At 40.6% G+C, this 22,179-nt stretch overlaps 2 protein-coding genes across 7 annotated transcripts; both read right to left on the bottom strand.

The window, feature by feature from the left end:
- Window positions 1-893: 893 nt before the first annotated feature.
- LOC142969860 (hexokinase HKDC1-like) lies at window positions 894-12,342 on the bottom strand. 5 transcript variants are annotated; one of them, XM_076109933.1, is made up of 21 exons: window positions 11,696-12,342; window positions 10,393-10,555; window positions 10,102-10,259; window positions 9,807-9,929; window positions 9,630-9,725; window positions 9,313-9,412; window positions 8,373-8,556; window positions 8,108-8,263; window positions 7,786-8,019; window positions 6,747-6,888; window positions 6,477-6,633; window positions 6,192-6,340; window positions 5,846-5,965; window positions 5,642-5,737; window positions 4,880-4,979; window positions 4,451-4,563; window positions 4,164-4,330; window positions 3,652-3,807; window positions 3,489-3,576; window positions 2,580-2,725; window positions 894-2,417 (listed from the first exon to the last, which is right to left on the bottom strand). In XM_076109933.1, the coding sequence occupies exons 1-21, from the start codon at window positions 11,756-11,758 to the stop codon at window positions 2,279-2,281; spliced, it is 2,850 nt and encodes a 949-aa protein (XP_075966048.1). In that variant the 5' UTR covers window positions 11,759-12,342; the 3' UTR covers window positions 894-2,278. The 5 variants fall into 5 exon arrangements, with proteins under 5 accessions (XP_075966048.1, XP_075966044.1, XP_075966046.1 ...); XM_076109929.1 differs by lacking the exon at window positions 11,696-12,342 and adding an exon at window positions 11,164-11,636; XM_076109931.1 differs by lacking the exon at window positions 11,696-12,342 and adding an exon at window positions 11,164-11,636 and having other exon boundaries at window positions 3,652-3,720.
- A 151-nt stretch (window positions 12,343-12,493) lies between these two features.
- Window positions 12,494-21,570, bottom strand: supv3l1 (SUV3-like helicase). 2 transcript variants are annotated; one of them, XM_076109936.1, is made up of 16 exons: window positions 21,134-21,570; window positions 20,885-20,962; window positions 20,299-20,406; window positions 20,076-20,190; window positions 19,787-19,955; window positions 19,474-19,585; window positions 18,995-19,072; window positions 18,587-18,678; window positions 18,269-18,449; window positions 17,898-17,991; window positions 17,528-17,647; window positions 16,067-16,166; window positions 15,867-15,947; window positions 15,244-15,420; window positions 14,077-14,225; window positions 12,494-13,912 (listed from the first exon to the last, which is right to left on the bottom strand). In XM_076109936.1, exons 1-16 carry the CDS (start codon window positions 21,411-21,413, stop codon window positions 13,501-13,503), a joined length of 2,346 nt encoding a protein of 781 aa, XP_075966051.1. In that variant the 5' UTR covers window positions 21,414-21,570; the 3' UTR covers window positions 12,494-13,500. The 2 variants fall into 2 exon arrangements, with proteins under 2 accessions (XP_075966051.1, XP_075966052.1); XM_076109937.1 differs by lacking the exons at window positions 20,299-20,406; window positions 20,885-20,962; window positions 21,134-21,570 and having other exon boundaries at window positions 19,787-19,995; window positions 20,076-20,171.
- Between the last annotated feature and the right edge of the window lie 609 nt (window positions 21,571-22,179).

Here is a 22,179-nt window from a genome sequence, read left to right as displayed (position 1 = left end):
TCGAACCAGCATCTCAACTGGTGACCATTTCTGTGTTTGTGTGTGCATGTGTGTCAAAGCTCTTATTGTTGGCATACAGGGGAGACAAAGAGACAGACCCACATACACACAGAGCCTTGAACACACACACACACACACACAAAGAAAGTGAATATATAATAGGCCTCACACACCTTGCTCCCTGAAGAATGTTCATTCAGGAAGACTCTGAAAGATGCGGTTGGGATTTGAATTTATTCAAACTAAAATAAAAGCTCAAATTAAAAAGGGATTAACAGTATTTGTGTACAGTCTACACGAGAGAAGAGTGAGTTTGTATAGGATGAAAGGGTGAAAAGAGATAGAGACATTAAAGGAGACAGGATGGGGACAAGAGTGACAGAACGTGCTATCTCCTGTATCAGTCACTTCACTCTGCTGTGCTTCACAAGCTGCAGATTCAGTGGCCCAGCTGTGTTTGCTGCATCGAAGCTGCAGAGTTAGTGCATGTGTGGTTTACCTGCGAAGCTACTAGGTCACTACTAGGACAGTAAGGGATTACCATGCTCTGTGTGTGTGTGTGTGTGTGTGTGTGTCGTAGCCCTCAACTGGTAGCATTGTAACATGTTAATCGCTGACAGATTAGCTTCTGTTTCACTCCTGTTAACACGCAGTCTTTCTCAATACATTTCCTTCCTCCTTTCCATAATCACTTTTAATTTGTTTCCTTCCTTCATTGATTCTTTCGTGATGCTTTGGTTTTGCTTTGCATTCTCTTCTGTGTTCCTTGCACTGTGCTGCTTTCTTCCTGCCTTCATTTTCAGCACATCATCTAAGATGTCATGAATGGATTATCATAAATACACTAATCATTGCACTGATCATTGTATTGAATTGAATCCAGTAATCCAGTATTGTCAAATCAGTAGTTGGAGTTTATAATGCAACATACAGTATACAAAACAGCCTACTAGTCTAACCATTACATTCACAAAGAAATAATGTAGGCCTGACCTCATTATTCAGGTCCTTAGACTGAAGGTTTATCAGCGATACTAAAACACATCTTCAGATAAATTGTTACATCACTTTTCTAAAACATTAAGGTCTCTATTTCTCCATGTACATGTCTGTACTGCCATTTCAGCATATACCATGCAGACAGACCAAATAAAGACACACACGAATGGGCAAGGATCCAGTTAGACAGATAAAGCAGGCAGACAGTATGGCCAAAATGGCACCGATGCACAGACAGGCAGAGAGACAGACAGGAGATCACAAGGACAGAGAGTCAGTCCAGAATGACCGAACAGAGCGCTGGTTGTTTTGATATCTTTGGGAAATGTGGTCAGCGGCATTCCAATCCTCCTTCCGCTCTTCATCAATACTGAAATAGTGCTGACTAACACAGAAACACACACACTCTCTCTCTCTTTGTCTCTCTTTTGTACAACATACACCACAATTTCTAAATAGATTGACATTTAATATAAAGCAATAATTTATTAGGTTAGTGTGAAAGAATCATGTGGTTTAAAGAACTGAAGAAGTAACCAAATTACTGCAGTTTAAAAATGAAATAGAAAGACTTCAAACAGAGCAGATTAGGTGTGTGTGTGTGTGTATGTGTGTGTGTCACACAAGAGACTGTTCAGTTCCTCTGTGGGTGTGGCACTTTTCCCACAGCTGACTTGGTGATTATTGGAAAATAGAGGGCTTTGACTTGAAGCTCTCAAATACCAAAAATGGCTCAAGAACCAAATATTTTAAAATATATTTAAAATACTTTTGGGCCAGTCACACATTTGTTTTGAAATTTAGATATGGTCCATCGCTAATACAGAGCCCACAATAAAACAAAGGCTTTTCGAGGTACTTGTCAACCAGAAAAATGTACTGGTTGACAAGCTTTGTTGTGATTTTGTAAAAATCTGTTTATTGTAATCCAGTTCTTTAAATATAAAGAACCACATTTGAATCGCTGGCAGCAATGCTTTCCATTTTTCCCATTTGGCAGCACAGTGCAGCACAAATGGCTGTGTCCATGGGTGGGAAGCCTGTGAGGGATCGTGCAGTAAAAACCTCTGCATGTTTTATGCCCTTCAGGTGAGGCTCCTTGCTGTCAAGTGAAAAGAAGCTGTTGGCGAATCCATTCGTATCTGAGGCGACGAATGATGCCGGTCTGCAGCTCTCTCTGACCATCAGACGACAAGCAGCGACAACAACAGCATTACTGGGGGAATTTGGCAACCCAAATTATGAGGAAAAAAACCTTTTTCTTTTCAGTCATGTGAAGTTACATCTCCAGCTTCTGTCTGGCCATAGCTGTAATAAGGGCGGCACCCTTCCCGCCGCCGCCTCCTTCTGATGGCAGGAAGGTCACGTTGCACTGAGGAGCCAAAATTCTGGCAGTCTCTTGGAGGATGCTGGAGAAACTAGAAACAGCAACAGAAGATAAAAAAAGATATTTATTTTTTATAAAGATTTTTTAAGAAGCAAAATAAAAGAGGAAACAATTAAAAAACAAACAAAAAAACAACATTATATTGTTTTGCTCCTGTAGCACACCACGACTATAACAAATACAAATAACTCACTGTGGATGTAGTTTGTAGAGTGTCCCGTCCACCCCTACGGTGATGTTCAGATGATCCAGTCCTCGGTTCTCTCTGATCTTATCGACCACAGCCGCCATTCCTGCCCCACACAGCTGAGCTGCACGACATGACACTGCCCCACATACCTGTATAACAATGAAAACCATTATCGTTACTGCAACACTTAACAGACTGTTGGTGCCACAGTTTGCTGAGCCAGACAATATCATATCACTCCTGAACCATTCAAAATAAATCTTACTCAATCCTAAAATGATGTTGTAACAGAAAACATGGTTTCTAAAAAAAAAAAAGTGTCTAAAAATGTAAACTCTTAACCTCTCTCTGGCATTTGAGACATACAAGAATTAGGCCAAAGAGTTGCAAAATATGATATTATATTTATAATTTTCTTACTTCTAACCATTGTTTACAAGGTTAGTTTAACATAAGGTTAATGATGGCTGCATTGCATTTAGGTTAGTAGTTCCAGGGTCCTTGGCTTAACAAGGAATCTTAAATGGAAGAGAGTGATGATCAGTGTTAATCAATTACACCTGTGTTCCTCCTGCCATGACTGAAGCATGTGAAGTAGACTACACTTGTCCAGTAGATACTTCATGGTAGTGAGGGAGTAAATAGATTTAGAGAGGTAGTCTGGCTGTGGGTGGCTACTAGAGAAGTGAAATATTATTATTAATACAAAAATATCAAAGACATTTGCTTAAAATATCTATGTTTTATGCTGCAGTCATCAGTTACAGTATAACAAAGGTTATGTCCTTAATATTGCAGTTCACTTTTAAAACATGCAGGTTTAAAAGTTGGTTTAAAGTCTGAAACTACACTGAAACAGCTGTTCATCAACACACATGACATAGCATTGCTCATTAGTTTTTTGTCTTCTACCTCTTTGACAATAATGCTGTCATCACAGGTGCTGTCGAGCCCCAGCTGTTGGAGAATAGATCTGACCTGCAGCAGAGCCAGGCGGTCACTAGGGGGAGACAACACTGTTACACACGTTACAGTAAAATACAGTATGTATATGAATACACACATTTTCTCCTACCTCTCTATGTGTGACAGGTATTTGGTTTGGAATATTCCAGGTGTTTTTAAAGCTTCAGTGACGTGTCCTCTAAAGAGCAAACTTCCTCTGGTTAAATCCAATAATACCTGACGAACAACTTCTCCTAAATACATCCCACTCGTCAGCTTTTCAAACCTGCATAATCACAAATACACAAATCGTTAGATCCATATAGACCATGTGACCACCTCATCGAGTTTCCAAACGGTTTAATTGTAAACACACAGAATGACTGAAGCATGAGACACAAAAGTAAAAACATGGGCACACAACCACATGATTAACAGAAACTTTGAAAAAATAAACATGTACAAGTATGAGAATGTCCTCGTATATATGCAAAGACATAAATAAGTGACTGTCCTGAAATCCTAAGACACACACACATGCTGATTAAACATACAATTCAATACGTGTATATTTGATGACCAAGCATGGAGCATCACGAGGTCAACACACACACATACACACGCGCAGTGAGGGTTTCTAACCTTTGTTTTCCAGGGTTCAGTGAGTTTTGGTCGACCTCAATGTCGTAAGGTGTGATGATGTCATCCAGAGAGCCATCGTCACCCAGACCCCCCCACTCTGTGTTTATACACATCTGTGGTATCTCAGCATGCCCCTCCTTTCTCTCTCTTTCTCTCCCATCATCCTGCTAAGAGCAGAAACAAACGAGGGGTTTAAATATGTGGGTCATCATCCAAAGATCCATTTCACATCACCCCAGCTCACTGACAAACTGAACACTGTGAGTGTTTTATGAGACGTCTTCTACCTTATCCTCCTCTCCTTCAGCCGTCCCCTCTGCTCTTTCCTTATTTCCTGTCTTTTGTTCAATCTTCTCAATGTTCTTCAGCTCCTCCATGTAACAAACATTAGTGCCAGTTCCTGTGAAACAGAGTCACATAGTCTGTGTTATATAAAACATTACGATTACAATATTCAGAAAATGTTTTTTCATCTCAGTAGCTTGTGTTTGAGAACAAAATCAAGTGTGCTTAGCGACACACACTAACGTGCATTTTTATGACAGTACTGTGTCTTTCTATCTTAACCATCATAACTACAGGACTGACCACAACCATGAACATAATTAAAGAGTTATCTGGAATACAAACACCGTCTGAAAACGCACACCAAGTAACTGACAACTAGCCAAAATATCATCACTTTGTAAAGGATGTAAACACTGAAGGTTACATACCAGCAATCAGTCCAATCTCACACTGAGGGTCTTCATAGGCACAGCTCATCATGGTCGCCACTGTGTCATTGACTACTGCTGCTATGTCCAAGTCAAACTCCTATAGGTACAAACATGCATGTGTGTACAGAGACACACACATGCAGTATGCAGGGACAGGCATTTAGTACATGACTCAGCATCCATTAAATGTACTGTAAGACTGGGTTGGGACCCACAGGTGGGTCGCAGGAGGTTTTATTAGGGTCGCTAAATAAATAAGCAAAATTTCTTCCATGGCCTTTTCTTTAACATTTATCTCTGCAGTACACCTTTGAGCCACATGAAGGAGCCTGCATGTTTGTATTGTTCTGATAACTGTAGCCTACTTATAACATGAATCTAATATGAAAGGCTAATGCACATTATGTTTGTTTTATTGATGAGAGAGAAAAATGATGATAAGGCCTGTTAAATTGGGTTGCGATACTGTGTCGTTTTTTAGAAAGTGGGTCCCCAGAAAAGAAGTTTGCGAAACACTGCCCTACAGTATATGAATATACAGTATATACAGTATATATATGAATTTCTCATCATAATTTCCATTCATTTCAGGCTGAAGTTCCGTGCATCTTACATAAACAAACATGCACAAATAGGAAAGATTGCAGAATTATTCTTTCACCTCATCTGACAAAACCCAGATTAATTATGAATTATTTGGTTGCGACCCGGCTCCGGATAAACTGAAGCTAATGGATGGTTGGTTGTATTTCTACTCACGTTGCGTCTCTTGATGGCTTCCCTCAGCATGCTGACAACATCATGTCCTTCACAGTCTGTGGCTTTAAAACATTTGGTCCAGCTCACCAAGGTGCCCTAAGGAACATACAAAGGTTGAAAAAGGTTACAAAATGGATGTTTCTCCTTTTAGTGTTTGTTTACTTGTGAAAAGCTATTAAATTACACTCTGATGTCCACACTGACCGTGTCAATAGATGTCTGCTCGCAGGGGAAAGAGAAGGTGAATCCTGCAGGAAGACGAGCCCTCTTCATCCCCATGTAGTCCAGGAAGTCACTCACACACGCCGCTATATGATCAAACAACTAGAGACAGACAGAGAGACAGAGAAAAACTTTTGTGGAAGTGGTAGGTCGAATTCATTCATTTGAAATGTGTTTATTTGCACAGTAATTCAATCATTTTCTCATCATCAGTGTTACACTAAACTGTGCTCCAGTTTCATGTTATCTATCTACTGTACCTACCACTGCCAGTCCTTCTGTCTTCTGTCTGATTATTTAGTACTAACACAACAACAAAATGTCCTACCTCCTCTCCACTTCCCTGCATTATCTCCAGTGGTATGGTGTAGATCTTGTGGTAAAGTCGTGGGTTCTGTTGCAGACCTTGTTTAAAATTCACCAGCAACACTCTGAAGTTTGTTCCTCCCAGATCCAAGGCAAGGTACTGTCCATACTCTGAAGAACACAAAAAAATAGCTTACTGATTATCTGGTTTTACATAATTCAGATACATTTTTTCATGGGCAATTAAAGTCAAAAACTTTGAAACAACTTTTGATTGTTCATTGTGTGTTTAATTTTGGGTTGTGACCTGTGCCATCAGGTGTTCGGTAAACAAAAGAAGGCAGCATCTTGATAGCAGAGGGGCCTTTGCCCTTCAGCCCTGCTTCAAGCCCCGTCCTCATCCTGGTCTTCACCAACTGGAGCTGCTCTTGGCTCAGTCTGAAGGGTGACAGCGTCTCATCCACCTGCGATACATGGAAGAGAGACTTTATATTACCAGATATGCATTAATTAATGAGGATTAAATGTGTACACTTGCAAAGACACAAAATACATACAACACACACAGCATCCTAACCTGTCGCCTTCGTAATGCCAATCGTTGGGCGACTGCTGAAACCAAAGCAGCTCCTTTGCTGCTGCCGCTGTCTGATAGGACAAACCTGACATGGCACTCAGGGAGCAGCCGCCGCACTACCTTTTGGAGACGCTTAGGATACCTGAAATGGAAGAGGTCGAATGTTTAATCGCTCTTGGTAATCTGTAGCAGCTGCAACGACATCACTGCTATTGTAAATTTACAATGTAGAAGTCTGCCACAGTGTGGCAAGTTGATTTAACAAATGAGAATCCATAATTATTATCTCCACCATGAGGATCATGCAATCGATCGCAGGCATGCATGCATGCGTGCGTGAGTGTGCACCTCTGCGTCTGTTCACGGCTAATCTCGCATTCTGCTGCAGCAAACTGAAAAATGTTTTGGCTGCTCAGTTATGGCAAAATGCTCAAGGACCTCTCCTGGTTGTGGTGACTGACTTTTTCAAAACACTGGTGAGCTAGTGATTACTCAGCTGAGTGCATCTGCTACCCTCCATCCGCTACTCTGCAGATTGCGGTGTGTTTCACAAACAGAACTTCCAGTACACACATTGATGTACTTCTACGCAACTCAGCCGCTGCTAAGTGAGCTGACAGCTTGGTGAGTGTAATTGTGTTTTTGGCAGGATTATATGACATGCCTTATAGGACGACTTCATACATTGTTTGTTTTTGAGTTTGAATGAAGTGTGTTTTACGATGCCTTACAGCCCATTGGTGTCTAGACTGAGGGTTAGTCAATTGTTGGTTGCATTCTTTCAATCTTACAATACACCAGTGGTCGTTGCAGACACACTGTGCAGAGATCTGCACTCTACTAAGTACACTTTTCTAGTTATATTTTAATTTAGATAGCTACAAATGTATTTTTACAGGTCATAACAATGTGACCGATTATATTTAAAGTTATGTGCTGTTAGAATCTGACTAGTAAGGAAGATAACTCAAGATACTGTATGTCCATGATGTGCACACAGATAATTATAAATTTGGTGAATATTTAAAAAATAACCTACTGTGGATGCATCTTGTACACAGTTCCATCCACACCTACACTGATCCTTAATGTCCTCAAATTCCGGTTTTGCTTAATTCGAGTCAAGATGGCAGCCAGTCCTGCAGCCACCAGATTTGAGGACCTGAAGGACACTATAGTGCTGACATGTTGAACAGCAACACAGTCATCAGATGTTGGGGTCAAATCAAGATCAATGAGAAGGTTTCTGGTGTTGTTCAGACCATTTTTGTACCTGAAATAGACAGACGTGAATGGAATCATTTTGTTTTACACAGAGCGAGTGTGACACAGACAGGCAGACAGACAGAAAGACAACTTACTCCTCCATGGCTGCTACATGTTCGGTGGTTATTGTCCCTTTAGTCCTCAGGGCATCAGACACATGTCCCTCAAACAGCAGTCCGAGTTTAGCCATCTTTAATACCACCAGCCTCACTAACTCACCCAGATACATCCCACTGACCATCTTCTCTAGGCTACGAGTAGGAGAAAAGGAACAGAGGGGTTTAAGGGAGATATGGTGTCAATCATGCTGTGCCATATAGCATGTCATATCATGGGAAAAGGCAAAGCTGGTCTCCTCACATTTGTTTTCCAGGGTTGTTGGAGGCCGCGTCCACATCCCTGTCAAACTCAGTGATGTAATCCTTCAGAGCCCCGTCGTCTCCGAAGGCTCCCCACTCAGTGTTCACACACATCCGGCCCTCGTCTCCCTCCACCAGGTCAACGTTACGCAGCTCCTCCATGTAGCACGCATTAGTGCCAGTACCTAAACACACAAACAGGATATCCATGTTCATACTATTCAAAGAAACCTGCGCTGGTTACTTTCATTTCTTTATCTTTAACTAATCACAAAATGTTAAACCTAATCTAACTTTAAAATGAAATCCTAATCCTAATCCAACTATAATCTACAGTACAAAACAATCACGCCCTCTCACATGCAGGAATACAGTGAAACACTAGAGGAAGCAGCAGTTTAACTACAGGTGAGACAACTTTTTGAGACACATTTGTTATTTCATCATAGCAGGCCCAAATATGTTAACAGAAAAATAAAGATGCATTCTGACTCTTATGGTCTTCAGGAATATCTCAGCTAAATTCTATTGTAAATTTGAGACCGGTATTTGCTCGGGCTGCATTCTTTTGTCCAGTGTTATTTTGTCCATTCCCGTGTACAGTACATACACGGAGAAGATAAAACTGACACAAAGATAAGGATGAAACATTAAAATGGCTGTTTATCTGGCACAAACACACACACACACACACACACACACACACACACACACACACACACATTTCAAAACAAAGTGGCTTTTTTGGCAATTAATTACACTCCAAATACAAGTGTAGGGAGTTGGAGATAGAGTCTGGAACCAATAGATACAATAGACTTTATTATTGACTGCAACAGAGTTGGTGGTAATTGTCTGTTACATTATTATTATTATAGTTAACACCCCTGAGTGAATTGTATGAGTCTGATGATATCTACACTAAAGATGAATGTACTCACCAATGATGAGTCCGACTTCACAGTACTGGTCATCAAAACCGCAGGTCATCATAGTTGCTACGGTGTCATTAACCATGGCTAATACCTCTACATCCATACCCTGCAGTGTGAGGGATCATAAGGTAACATCAACTACAGTACAGTTTATATACCGAATCAAGTGTTTCCGAAGAAGTGCAGTCGTATCTAAGTGATGAAATTGGGTAAGATATTCAGAAGAATGAGCTTCTCATCAGAAGTCATGATTCAGTACCTTTACTGGCCTGTCTAATAAATGAAAAGTTGTTTGTGGGTATACTTGAATACAGGCATCCTACCCCAGTTTTTTTGATAGCCCCTCTGAGGGCCTGGACCACATCTTTACCCTGAAGGCCTCGAGCCCGAAAGTTCTTACTCCAGTTTAACAATAATCCCTACAGAGGAAGACATTGTAAAAAGTAACATAAATTGCAGGTGCAGGTCATGAAAACCAGATGGATGTAGAGTGTCATTACCTGATTTAAGGTGGCTTGTTCACAGGGGAAAGAGAAAGTGAAGGCTAGAGGATGTTTCTTCTCCAAACTGATGTTCTTCTCATGCATGAAGTCCTTCAGAGACTCTGACACATGGTCAAATAGCTACAGACAGAGAGCCACACCGAGAGGGAGAGAAGACAAGAAGACAGTCAAGAAGAAGAAGGTTGAAAATGTGTTTCCTTTTTAAAATGTTTTTCTCTGTTGCTGCTCCCATCCTTGTCTAAAATTCTTCACATTTATGTAGCTCCTATATGCCCCCCCCCCCCCCCGGTACCTCTGTTCCTCTCCCAATGTGTAGCTCCTTGGGTATGGGGTAGGTCTTCTCCACCAGCTCCACTCCTCCCCTCCTAATACCCATGCCCTCTCTCACTTTAACTTGGAGCACCTTAAACCTGGAGCCTCCGAGATCCAACGCCAGAAACTGTCCTGTCTCTGCAGCAGTGGAGGAGCGATGCAAAAATATATGATCTGTATTGTACTGTATGTATGCATTATATGTTTCTTCTGAATGCACTGACCTAAAAAACAACCTGAAAAACTGTGAAAACACATTAATATGATTTACCTGATCCATCAGGAGTGGAGCGGACGTGTGTTGGCAGCATCTTCACCGCTGCTGCGGCGTTGCTTTCCACTGAAAGCCCCTTCTTCAGTTCAGCCTGGAAACGAGCTGCGATGTCACTTAACTGGTCATCATGGAGATGCATGGCGTACAGAAACCTGTCCACCTAAATAATTAAAGGTGAAACAGAGCAAACGGTAAGCAATCAGAAGCATAGAGACACGATACAGATTCATTCTTTGTTTTTTTTATCTTGCCAACAAAGTAATAAACAAAGAGGAGCAGCAGAACAAATGTCACATTCTCTAAATCATATTTATTAAAACCTCAGATTTTGGGTATATTTACATTGTGGTGACGATTTGGATTTGATGCGAAGAGTTATCCATTATCAGCAAATACATGGTTTATTTTATCTTGAGGGTGTGTATGTGGCATGTGCTCAACTCAAATGTATCACTTGTTTATAAAGCTCAAAGGTCATTTTGTGGTAAACAGACTCAATCCAAGGAGTGTCGCTTGCATGTGGAGGAGACATAGGAGACTATGGACTTTTGTGCCACACATAAAGTGTGTAATAAAAAAAAAGAAGGAAAATCTGTTAATCTTCTTAAGAAATGACAAAAAAAAGCCTTTCCACACTCAGTCCCACACAGTAGACTCTGCCAATCTATCACTGTTGTGTCATGTTAAAGGGTAAAGTCAGCTGGCTGCGTTTCACACTGTTAGTGTTTGAGTGTGGATGTGTGCAGTGTTCCGTATGAGAGTCAATACTTTGTCCCTGAGAGTGCGTGTTGATCCCATCTGCACTAAGAGAGGAGTACAGTGACACTGCCAGGGAAAGATGTTAATCATTGCTCAGGAGAGATGAATGGTGACACAGTAACTAATGATAACAGCACCACGATCATCTTATTACTGAACAGGCTGCTGCCTTTTCTTTTGGACAAGATCATAAATATCATGGTTTGTCTTTTATTTTATGAATTTCCTATAATGAATGACGCAGCACTACATTGGTGCATTAAGTTAGAAGTATACATCTTACAAAACTGAAGTCTAATTAATATTGGTTGAACTTGCCATAATGCTTTACAGTAATTATATCATAAATCAAGGCCATAAATACACTTTGTTTGCAATTTAGCAAATTCTATATATAAGAAATTGACTGGTTATGTTTCTAAATGGCATTTCAGTTTGAATATATTACAGCAATCTCTGTCCATCTCATAATACCTCGTCTGTAGCAGTAGTCTCTTTAATGCTGAGAATTACTGCAGCTGGAACAAAAGTTTAGTTTTACCTTCTTTGTGGGATCCTCCTGGAGTTTGGAAAAGAAGGAGGCAACAAGATGAACGACAAACATCTTGATGTGCAACACAAACCACCATGAAAACTCCTTCCAGTTGCTTTGTTAGTAAAATAACAAAGGAAAAGACATTTAAGTGCAGCTACTGAAATACAGAAAGTCTGTTTCTTCCCTCCTGATAGTCTTGTTTTGTACCACTGTACAAAATTCAATGATTAACAACAAGCCAAGCCCCTTGATCCCATAAGTTCCTCCAATCTCTCTGGCTCTCCGCCCAACCCTTTCTTTTTTTTAGTATCAGTTGTGTCTCTGGTGACCGACACACTCGACCTTTACTAAAGATCTGCAGAAACCTCGGCTCAGCAAAATATTAGCAAAGACTCAACAAACGTCAAGGAAATGAGTGACATTTTTCGGCGATGACTCAGCTTAGCCCCATGAATATGACGGTTTTCTGAAAAACTGTTTAATCTATTAATTAAATGATCCCACTAACACCAAAGACTGTATCAGACGGGAACGTCAAGGAAGCAGACAAACGATTGAATGAGATAACGTCTCAACAAGCAGCAGCCCAACTACTCAATACAAACTCATGTTGTGCAGCCAAACATTGTAAACATTTTATATTCTAGTGGAGGTCCCAAAGTTTCCAAAGATCTGAAATATATGACGCAGAATTTACCAAAAATGTGTATAAAACGGTGCACAGAACATATAGAATATTTCCATCTGATGGAATAGTTCAGACATTTGAACATCAAATAGCTTCAGTGAAGAATTGGAACAAGCTGATGAAGAGTATTTATGATACTGTATAATAACATTTTAACAACCTTAACACTACTTAAAGGAAAACAAAAGGGGAAAATCTGCACGTTAAAGCATTAAAGTAACTATATACTGTACAGGCAGTATGTGTGCCACATCCATGTTCTGCCAATTCCCACATGTCCCTCTTCACGGATGTGATTGGTCTGTAATGACTTGAGATTGTTCCCACTACTACATGAACTCATTAATACACATTTGATTTCATCTCTTTGGTGCCTCATGACCCATTGAAAATCCACACAGGAAAATCTTGAACACATCAAAATGTTCACAGAAACTGCAGCTCATGTCAGATTACTGTCACTGACAGTAATAACCCAACTAAGATGGATACATACTCGTGCTTTTTCTGAGGATTTATATTTGAGTACACTGAGCCAGATGGAAGCAAACTGATTCCTGACCTGCATAACACACACACTAACAGTGCATGTTAAAATGTATCCTGGTCACAGTGCTTGTAAATCAGCATTGAAACATTGTGGTAAACCAAAATGTTGCCAGTCAGTCTGTAAATTACAACTGTGGGCCTGTAGTTTAGGCAGGGCGTCCCACAATAACCCACAACAATGGGTCTATTTCTTGTCAGCCAAATCCAAGTTAGGTCAGTAAGGTTTGTTGTTGGGCTAATTTGACAGATTTAAATTAGTTACCAAGGTGATTCTGTGAGCCATTTATTTGCTCCCACTGAAACGGGAGAATACAATGTGAGATTTAAGCACAGTGAAAACAGGAAATCCACACGGAAACATTGAATGACCCAGTACTCTGATGTAAATCTCAGTCCATGTCCAATGACCATAATCAAACACTGCTCTCGTGTTCAAATGACATTTTGGTGTTGTATTTTCATAGCTCGGGCTAAAAGCTCTTTACGATCCCTCCAGGACTAAAAACAAACCACCAGATATCACCCGAGGCTTGCATCAGTTATCAATCTCCAGTGTTGACCATGTGTGCTTTGTTCATTTCTTCTTCTTTTTTCTTTTCCCTTTGTTGTTGTTATTATTGTGAGGTTCTGTATCAAGTGCGCTCTGATTGGTGAATTCCTGCTTCTGATCTTTAGACCACTCCCTCTGAAGCTGCCGGAGCAAATCAGGAGTCAACAGCCCGTCTTTCACCAGGCGACTAGCTAGAGAGATGTCCATCTCTCCTGAGCCTCTTCGTCCCCTCAGAGCATTGCTGCTGGCACTTGCATTACTACCACCTGCTTGTCCACCCCTGCTGCCTTGTGTCTGTGGTGGGTTAGTGATGGTTGGGTCAGTGGCTCTGATGAGGCGGGTGATATTTAGGACACCCTGTTGTATGATATCATCAAGTTCCCGCTGGGCTTCCCGAACCAAGCCTGTGTCTGGAAACATGTCCATGAAACGGTAGCTGCAGAGACGGACAAAAGGACAATGTTATACTGTGAAGAAGAAGAAACATGATTGTGATTTCGCACACAAACAATAGATGACTACGTCAAACAACAACTTCCCATAATAAACCCAATTAAATGACAGGGAGACGTAGAAGAAATGTTAAAAACATCTGGTTACCTTAACCAGAGGTACAGATCCAACACATCATGAACAGCTTCCAAGTGAACCAGGTCTTTGATGTTTTTGGGTGCAGACAGAGGCCAGCTGACATGGCGACCCACCCAGTCAAATGTGAGGGGCTCGTCTCGACTGAACTGACGGGCAAACTAACAGAAACAAGATTCAAATCAGTGCAACAAAGCTGGAAGTACAGGACAGTCTGCAAATCAAAAAGGAAAGCTCAATCACATCATTAATATTAATCCAAATACAGGATCATATATATCAAAAAAAAAAAAAAGTAAAACCAAAACTATTACCAATTATAACCGTTCTATTACTGTAATGAAATATTTTGCTATGCATTTACATCATTTGCTTCTTGACCGCTCAACAAGCAAGAAGGGGCTGATATTAGAATATACAACCTGACCCTGAATCCTGAAGGTAACAATATCTTAATTCTGGAGGCAATCTTATGTAACAGTATGCTACAGACATAAAGTCAGATAGCAAAAGTGAAGTAGCTATAAAAAGTGTTCATCCTTATTTGGACTAGAACAATGAAACACTGAATCAGTTTCTGTTGTCTGGTAAACAGAAACATCTTAAATGTCAGAGTAAAAACAAACTGATCTAAATAGCTACATATCTGATTGATGATTACAGATCAAACGTTTTGTTTGATATTTCATATGTAAGCCTCGTCTGACCCCAAAAAACCCAGACACTGTTACTATTTATTAATAATTTCTACTTTCCCCTTAGTGTTGCCTCTGCTCATCAACCCAACTATTTACATGGTTCACACACATTTTTATCAATTAATTTCCAAGACTTTTCCATGCATTTAATGACAATTCTCTGAAATGTATTTGTACGCATGAAAAACAAGAATAAAAAGGTGGGAGTCCGACGTTACTCCATGCAGAGAACAACGTAACGTCAAGTAACGCCAACATTAAAACATTGTTAAACTAATTTAGATGTTTCTCAGTCAAGCTTACCTGAACCACATATACTCTATTATACAGGTTAAGAAAATGTCCATGACATTTCCAAAACCTTCTGGGATCATTTATTTTCCTGGAAATTACTTTTTTCAAATTGCAAGACTTTTTTTCCCATGACCGTACGAACACTGCATTTACCGCCTTTCATCTCATGCCTTCTTCCCAGCCTTACCTTCAGGAAGGAGGTGCATACAAATGGTTGTTTCTTGTTGATGGGAGCCGTGCAGAAGACGTAGCGGGACCTCAGGTTGAGTGGAATATGCTGAATCATATCAGCCAGAAACTTGAAGTCCTCAATGTTGCAGACAAAATACATACCGTCCACCCGAGAGAGGCTGACAAATATGTCCTGCGAGAAAGAGGAGTCACAACGTTTGTCAGAATGAGAAGATGAGGCCACAGCGTGCATGTAATAAACCAAAGCAGAAGATTTTTAGAGTGCAACTTCCCCTGGACTTGAGCTTCTTTGTTATCGGTCAGAATTTAGCAGTGTCTTCTAGGCACTTCTTTGCATTCTTAAGGACCACGTACATCTCTTCATGTACAGCCCTGTTTTGATCCAGTTCTCCCGGTGGGATAATGTGCCACGTCACTCAAAGCATTCATCATTTCAAAATGGCTTTAGGAAGATGGTAGTTGACTTGAGTTTACTATCTTACATCTCAACAGTCTGAAGAAGTTCACACAATAACGACAGTCCCTCCCAAAATGAATGCAGCGACCATTCGACATCAGGTCCTAATCAAAGTGTTAGTAGGTAGGAGAATAAGTGGATGAATAGATGGCTATACTCACGACAAGGTTTGACAGTGTAGCTTCAGGTAGATGATAGGCAAACATCTCTATCTGCTCTGCTGTAGGATGGAGACCTGCAGTCTGAGACAAAGCAGGAGACATAAATTACACTAAATATAATACATAAGTGTTGCTCCATATGCTGCCGATACCTTTACCTAAGAGTGAGTGTGTGTTTATGCTCGTGTATAAATGATCACCTCTATGGGGTCTACAGAGTGGCTGAGTATCTCCTTCAGAACAGGCAGATCATCTCTGTGCATGGTGGTGACTTCTCCCTCTTCAAACACTGAGGCAAACCTGAAGATGTGACAGAGGAGACGGGTTTTAGAAATTTACTTGACAGAAAATAAATTGCTTGTTACCAGCCACGACAGCGGTGCTGGTATTGACTTCACCTTGTGTGTGTGTGTGTGTGTGTGTGTGTGTCAACTTGGCAAAATGTGGTGGAGACACATCAGGGTAGGAAATTTACATATTGTTTTGGGGGCAATTTTTGCCCCCACTGACTGAAATCCAGGAGCATTTTCAAAAAATTGGGGGCACTTTTTGAAACTTGTGAAATAACATTTAACCTTTGTTCAAAATAATAAATATACTTATTTAGGCTTACAGTATATGAGCAATTGTCATCAAATGGCAATAATAATACTATTAGGCAGTAGTCTACAGATTCAAAGTGTTTTGTTAGAAACAAACGTAAATCAGACAATCATATTCAATTTTATTCTTATTTCTTTGTGGTTATTTATTGTTATTATTAAATGTTTTAAACAACTATTAACAATTATTAAGTCAACGATGCCTTGATTACATATACTTCAGTCATTGTATGGAATTATTGAGAAAAACATTTTTATAGCACCTTAAAAATTAAAAAAATGTGCCATTTGAAGGTACAAATTCAGTTCTTACTGAACTGAGTTTTTACTTAGTAAAATATCTTAATTGACTGTCAGTCAGGTATTATTCATTTCCAGCAACCCTCAAATCAAAGAATAAAGACACTTTACGCACAATTTAGGTGTATTTTCCCTTTAACTCACGAGATGCAGGTAGCATGTTTTATACTTAATGTGAATATAATTCATACTTTGTTGGCATCTTATTCTGAAAACCGGATGTTCGTCTGAAGAAACCGGATGTTGTCTCACGTTAATCTTTCCGTTAACTTTCCAAGTCCTTCGCTCGCTCCCGATCTGCGCCGTTTGAATGAGTTTACCGTGAATTTCAGGATATAGGTGCATTAACATGTAAGTGTCTGCTGAGTTGACCGCAGTCTCGCAGTCACAGGTCTGATTAAGAAGCGCTCCATTTTCTTATTCGTTTAGAAAGTTTGGGGGCATTTTTTGCCCCTCTCCTAGTGATATCAGGGGCAAAATGATATTTCTTAGGGGCAGTTTTGCCCTTTGCCCTCGTGCATTTCCGACGCTGAGACACATACTGCAGGGAACTACCACAAAGACGGTTTTGAGTACTTTGCTGTGTGTGTGTTTGTGTCTCTTTCTGTATCTCAGTGTGTGCGTGCAGGTGTCTCTCTGTCTGTCCGTGTGTGTGTGGTTGTGTGTGTGTGTCTCTCTCTCTCTCTCCGTGCTTGTGTCTCTTCTCTACCACCTTTAACCCTCCTGAATGGGGATAATGTGTGTGAAAAAGAGACTGACCTCCCTGCGCGGCCAGATATCTGCAGGGCTTGTGATGTGCTGATGGTCTCCATCTGTTTCTCCCCTTTCTCATTAACATTAGGCTTTACCAGACTGTTGAAGATTATACGTCTTATACTCCTGGAGAGAGACGAAGAAAGGCAGACAAATGGATAAACGTGAGCAGAGTTGATGGAATCTATACATTAATCAAAATGTGACTATTACACTGCCTTCGTAAAGCTTGAAGATTAAATTCTTGTTAAAGCGAGAAAAAAGGTAAATATCTCAATATTACATTACAGTCATTTAGCAGACACTTTTATCCAAAGCGACTTACAATTCAGATTCTATCACACCGTGGTATTACAGTGTGCATGATGGTACTTACAGGTTGAGGCCCATGCCAATAGCATCTGTAGCAACCAGTATCTTGCAGGGGTCCTCAGGGTCATTGAACTTCTTGGCCTGTGCCAGCTTGGTGCCTGTAAATCACAGAACAACCATGCTTGGTCTCCGTTTCAAAGTCTGGAGCTCTACAAAAGTCTCTATCACACAAAAGGCTCAAACAATGGACAAAAGCTTCAGATGAGTTTATTCACACACGACCACCTCTTTCTTTAATAAACATGGAGACGCTTAACTGATGCAGACATACATTCATAGAGAGGTTTTATCTTTTAAAGACCACGTTGACATATTCAGTCTTTTCCTTACACACAGACATACATTTATTTCAACATCCTTCTAGAAAACACTCACCTGGAGGTAAACTCCCATAAATTACAGCACATTCCAGTCCTCTGGCCTCAATCTGTCTGCTTAGGGAGTAGATGTCATTTTTACTGAAGCAGACGATGCAATCTCCTGGTCTCAAGTTGTCTAATGACTCCACGGCATGATCCAAGATTGTGAATGGAGTTAACCGCTTGTAGGTGTTGACCTTAAGAGAGAGGGAGGAGTGGAGGGACACAGAGAGGAGAGAGAGCGTTTACCAAAACAACAATGATTAAAAAACAAACGGTGAATAACATCAGTGAGACTCTTCTCTTCCTGCTGCACTACATATTACAGCCTCACCTCCACCTCCTCTCCAGTGGTGTACATCAGCTCCCTGATAAAGTCTACGGCTGCAGGTTCACCACACACATGGATCTCCTCTGCACAGAGACCTGCACAAATACAAAGATGTCAGCTGCCGAAGTTGGAAACATCAATAAATGATAAAACTCTAAAGGTACAAAGAAAACATGCCAAATCTGCGTAACTTAAGTCTGTTAGAGGTGTGCTTGTACATATTTTGTTTGTGTAAACAAACTGCAAATATTCAGTGTGAGCTGTATTGACTGAATGGTAAAAGAAAGTTTTAGATGATACTCATTCGTTTAGTCTTAAATCATACGGTCAGATAGAGAAAAATTTGCTCCTCAACAGGTTGTGTGTGTGTTTATTTGACTGACTGTATGTTTTTGAGTGTGTGTTACAAACCCAGCAGTGCTCTGGTCCAGGCCCAGCCTCTGGAAGGATCTCTGATCATTTGAATTTCATCGATTACAGCCACCTCATCTGAAGATAGACACACAAAAAGAAAAACAAACCTGGGCTTAACAGTCGAGGTGATGCCGTGTCTTTGTTTATCAATGAACACAAACAGAATTCCCCTCAGTGCATAAACTTCTGCAACAACAAACAAATATATAATTATTACTGCATTCATTTAAGGATGGTGGTTAATTAGAATGATTGTAATTCAACAGAATCACAACTCAAACATTTGAGGCTAGATCTTGTTTTTTGTGTTTAAAAGAGCAGAGTCCACCTTTTAGAAAGAGACAGCAGTTAAACATTATTTTTTTATTTAGCTGATACAATCTGATAAGATACAATTCAATGTCCAACAGAGAAGTGTTTTCTTGTTATACGTATGCTATTAAACAGAAATGTTTGTACGCGTTAGGTTTACTTACAAGGTGTGATGACACTGCACATCTCAATGGTACAGGCCACATGACCAGATGCTCGACCGTCTGAGTCCATGAAGGTCCTCTCCTCTCCAGTGACCAAGTCACATGGCACACCCTGGAGATACAAACAGGACGATAGTCAACAGTACGGTGTGGTGAGCAAGAGGTAAACAATGACATCGTAAAAATACACACACACATGATAGACACAGTGAGAGACATTTTTCATTCTCAGATTTAAGACTTAAGACTTTTTTTCACTTGTGTAGTGATACTCCCCAGGACCTTTAAATGACAGAAGAAGACAAACACGTACGGCATTGTTGCTCTTCTCAAAGATCTCGTGGGCCAGTAGTTTCAGGGGGCCACAGTAGACTCCCGACTTAGCGGCCAGGTAGCGCTGGATGGCGTGGTAGGTTTTACCACTGTTAGTGGGACCAGCATGGAAAATCACCTTCCTCTGGATGGCACGAGCCTCAGGGTACCTGAAGAACACACACACACACACACACAAACGCATACGGACTGTAACCACATCGTGCATATTACTCCACATGGATAAACCACTGCTGTGACATTCCTGAGTCGGGCTCCATGATACGTACCAGTTAGCAGGGACTCTGAGGTCTGAGATCTTTCTCAGGTCATCCATACAGTCCAGCATAGGAAAGATTTGCTTGGCATGACGCATAAAGTATGGGTAGAGGTCATCAACATGACCTGTATAACAGCAGACGTTAAAGTTTATTATAGTTGAAATTTAATAAATGAATCAATATGATCTCTTGACACAACTCCATCTTGAGGTTTAATTAGAAAACAACAAACCTGCTCCATAGCAGATGTCACTAAGGATGATGTGCAGATCGGCGGGGAGTGATGCTACTTCCAGGATGAACTTTCTGAAGCTAATGAAGGCCTGGTGGAACAGACGAGCTGTAGACACACACAAAAAGACACACAAGGCGCACCATGCAGGTTAGATTTCTGTCCGCATCAGTCTGACAAAAAAAAAAAAAAAAAAATCACAAGATCAGGGCACAGCTGATCTCCACCGACATGATGATCATTGGCTATTAGACATAATTTTCTTTAACATGCTTTTAACATAATAAAGTTCTCTGGTTGATGACAACATTTATCAGGCCAAAGAAGTGCCACACATTTATTTCACAACAACAACAAAAGTGGGACATGATTCTGAAAACAACCTCAGTACAGACAGTCTGGTTATGTCTGTATGCTGTGGTGACATAACTGCATCTTAAGCTTTATTTAATTCTCTCCCCATGTATGTGTGATCATATGTTAAATACTGATTGATGCTTTGAATTTCTATATCTATATATCTCAGAAACATTTACATTGGCTTTAAAATTACAATATATTGAAAAGATGTGAATTAATTTCTCACCATCCAGCCCATGGTCTGCTGCCAGCTTCTGCATCTCCTTCTTCTTATAAAACCGATTCAGAACTTTCAGCAGTTCAGCTGAATCACAGAAACAGATATATTATTAACAGAGAGACAATAATACACACAGTGCGTTTAAAATACTGTCCACTCAACTATCACCTCGTTGTCGGAATAGCTGAATACTTCCACAAACCTACGGGCCACTTACACTTAAAGTCCAGACCTGCTTAAAGTAAATGTGCTCACTTTTATCGAGTGGTTGCGTCAGCTCCACTCCCACACTGCCGTCTGACAAGCAGTCCGTCCTCGGAGAGATGGGGACAAACAGAGAGGTGTCCGGAGGCTTTGAAGAGGAGCTGTTAGATGAAACATGTCTGCTGCAAACAGCCGAACCAGCCCGATGTTGTCTATGTAACAAACCAGACCCAGGAGACGGATGACAGTTGCCAGCAGCGGTGCGGGTAGTCCGGGTGCTAATGTGGCGTTGAAGTCGGGAAAACAGATACACACACCGGTTCACCGACATCGCTGCGAGTCGTGTGTACCCCGGGTGTCGGCACCTCCTGCTGGCTACGTAGAAAACGTGTGCTACTGTCGCTCCATGGTGTTCGGCAGGTCTAAACGTGCGAATTACACAGAACCCACTTCACCAGAGGACGGTCAACACTAGTCTCTTCCTGCCGTTACAACGTGCAACAGGACCAGTCGCTGTATAGCTGCCCACAAACGTGCCTGTGTTGATATTGAGCATTAAATAAGTTTGTATTCAAAACGTGATGAGAATTACTCGCCTGAATGAGCCAAAGTTATTCAATAACAAAGTATGACCGAAAATAGTTTTTTTGTTTTAGAATGCGGTGTAGCAAAGTAATAACATTATAAACAGGCATAAAAGGACTTCTTTATAGCTGAAACCGAAGATCGTATAAGCCGATTGTTACAGCGTCTCTTTGCATACTCATCACCTGCTTTGAGTAAAACGATCTTTGAAGGTTTCCAAGGCCTTGCATTCACTTGTGTGAACTCTTCAGAAAGGACTTTCTATTTATTGTTTTCAAAATTGAAAGGATGCAGACTTGTAGTCCTGTTCACGTATGGTAAATTAGATAAGCCTCGTTAATAAAAAGCCATGATGAAAATTAGTATCTATCATTCCATATCTCCCTCTCTACTATCAAGACAAATGAACATAAAAGTTATCATTTCCTAAATGTGTCCATTTCCTTTGTCTATTAGTAGACTCGTGGCCAGAATTAGAGATATACTGATGTCATAACACATAATTCACACCA

This window comes from Anarhichas minor, unplaced genomic scaffold, assembly GCF_050575085.1.
Source record: "Anarhichas minor isolate MPS153535 unplaced genomic scaffold, ASM5057508v1 ptg000042l, whole genome shotgun sequence".
Lineage (NCBI taxonomy): Eukaryota > Metazoa > Chordata > Actinopteri > Perciformes > Anarhichadidae > Anarhichas > Anarhichas minor.
This window is presented reverse-complemented; position numbering and strand designations above follow the sequence as displayed.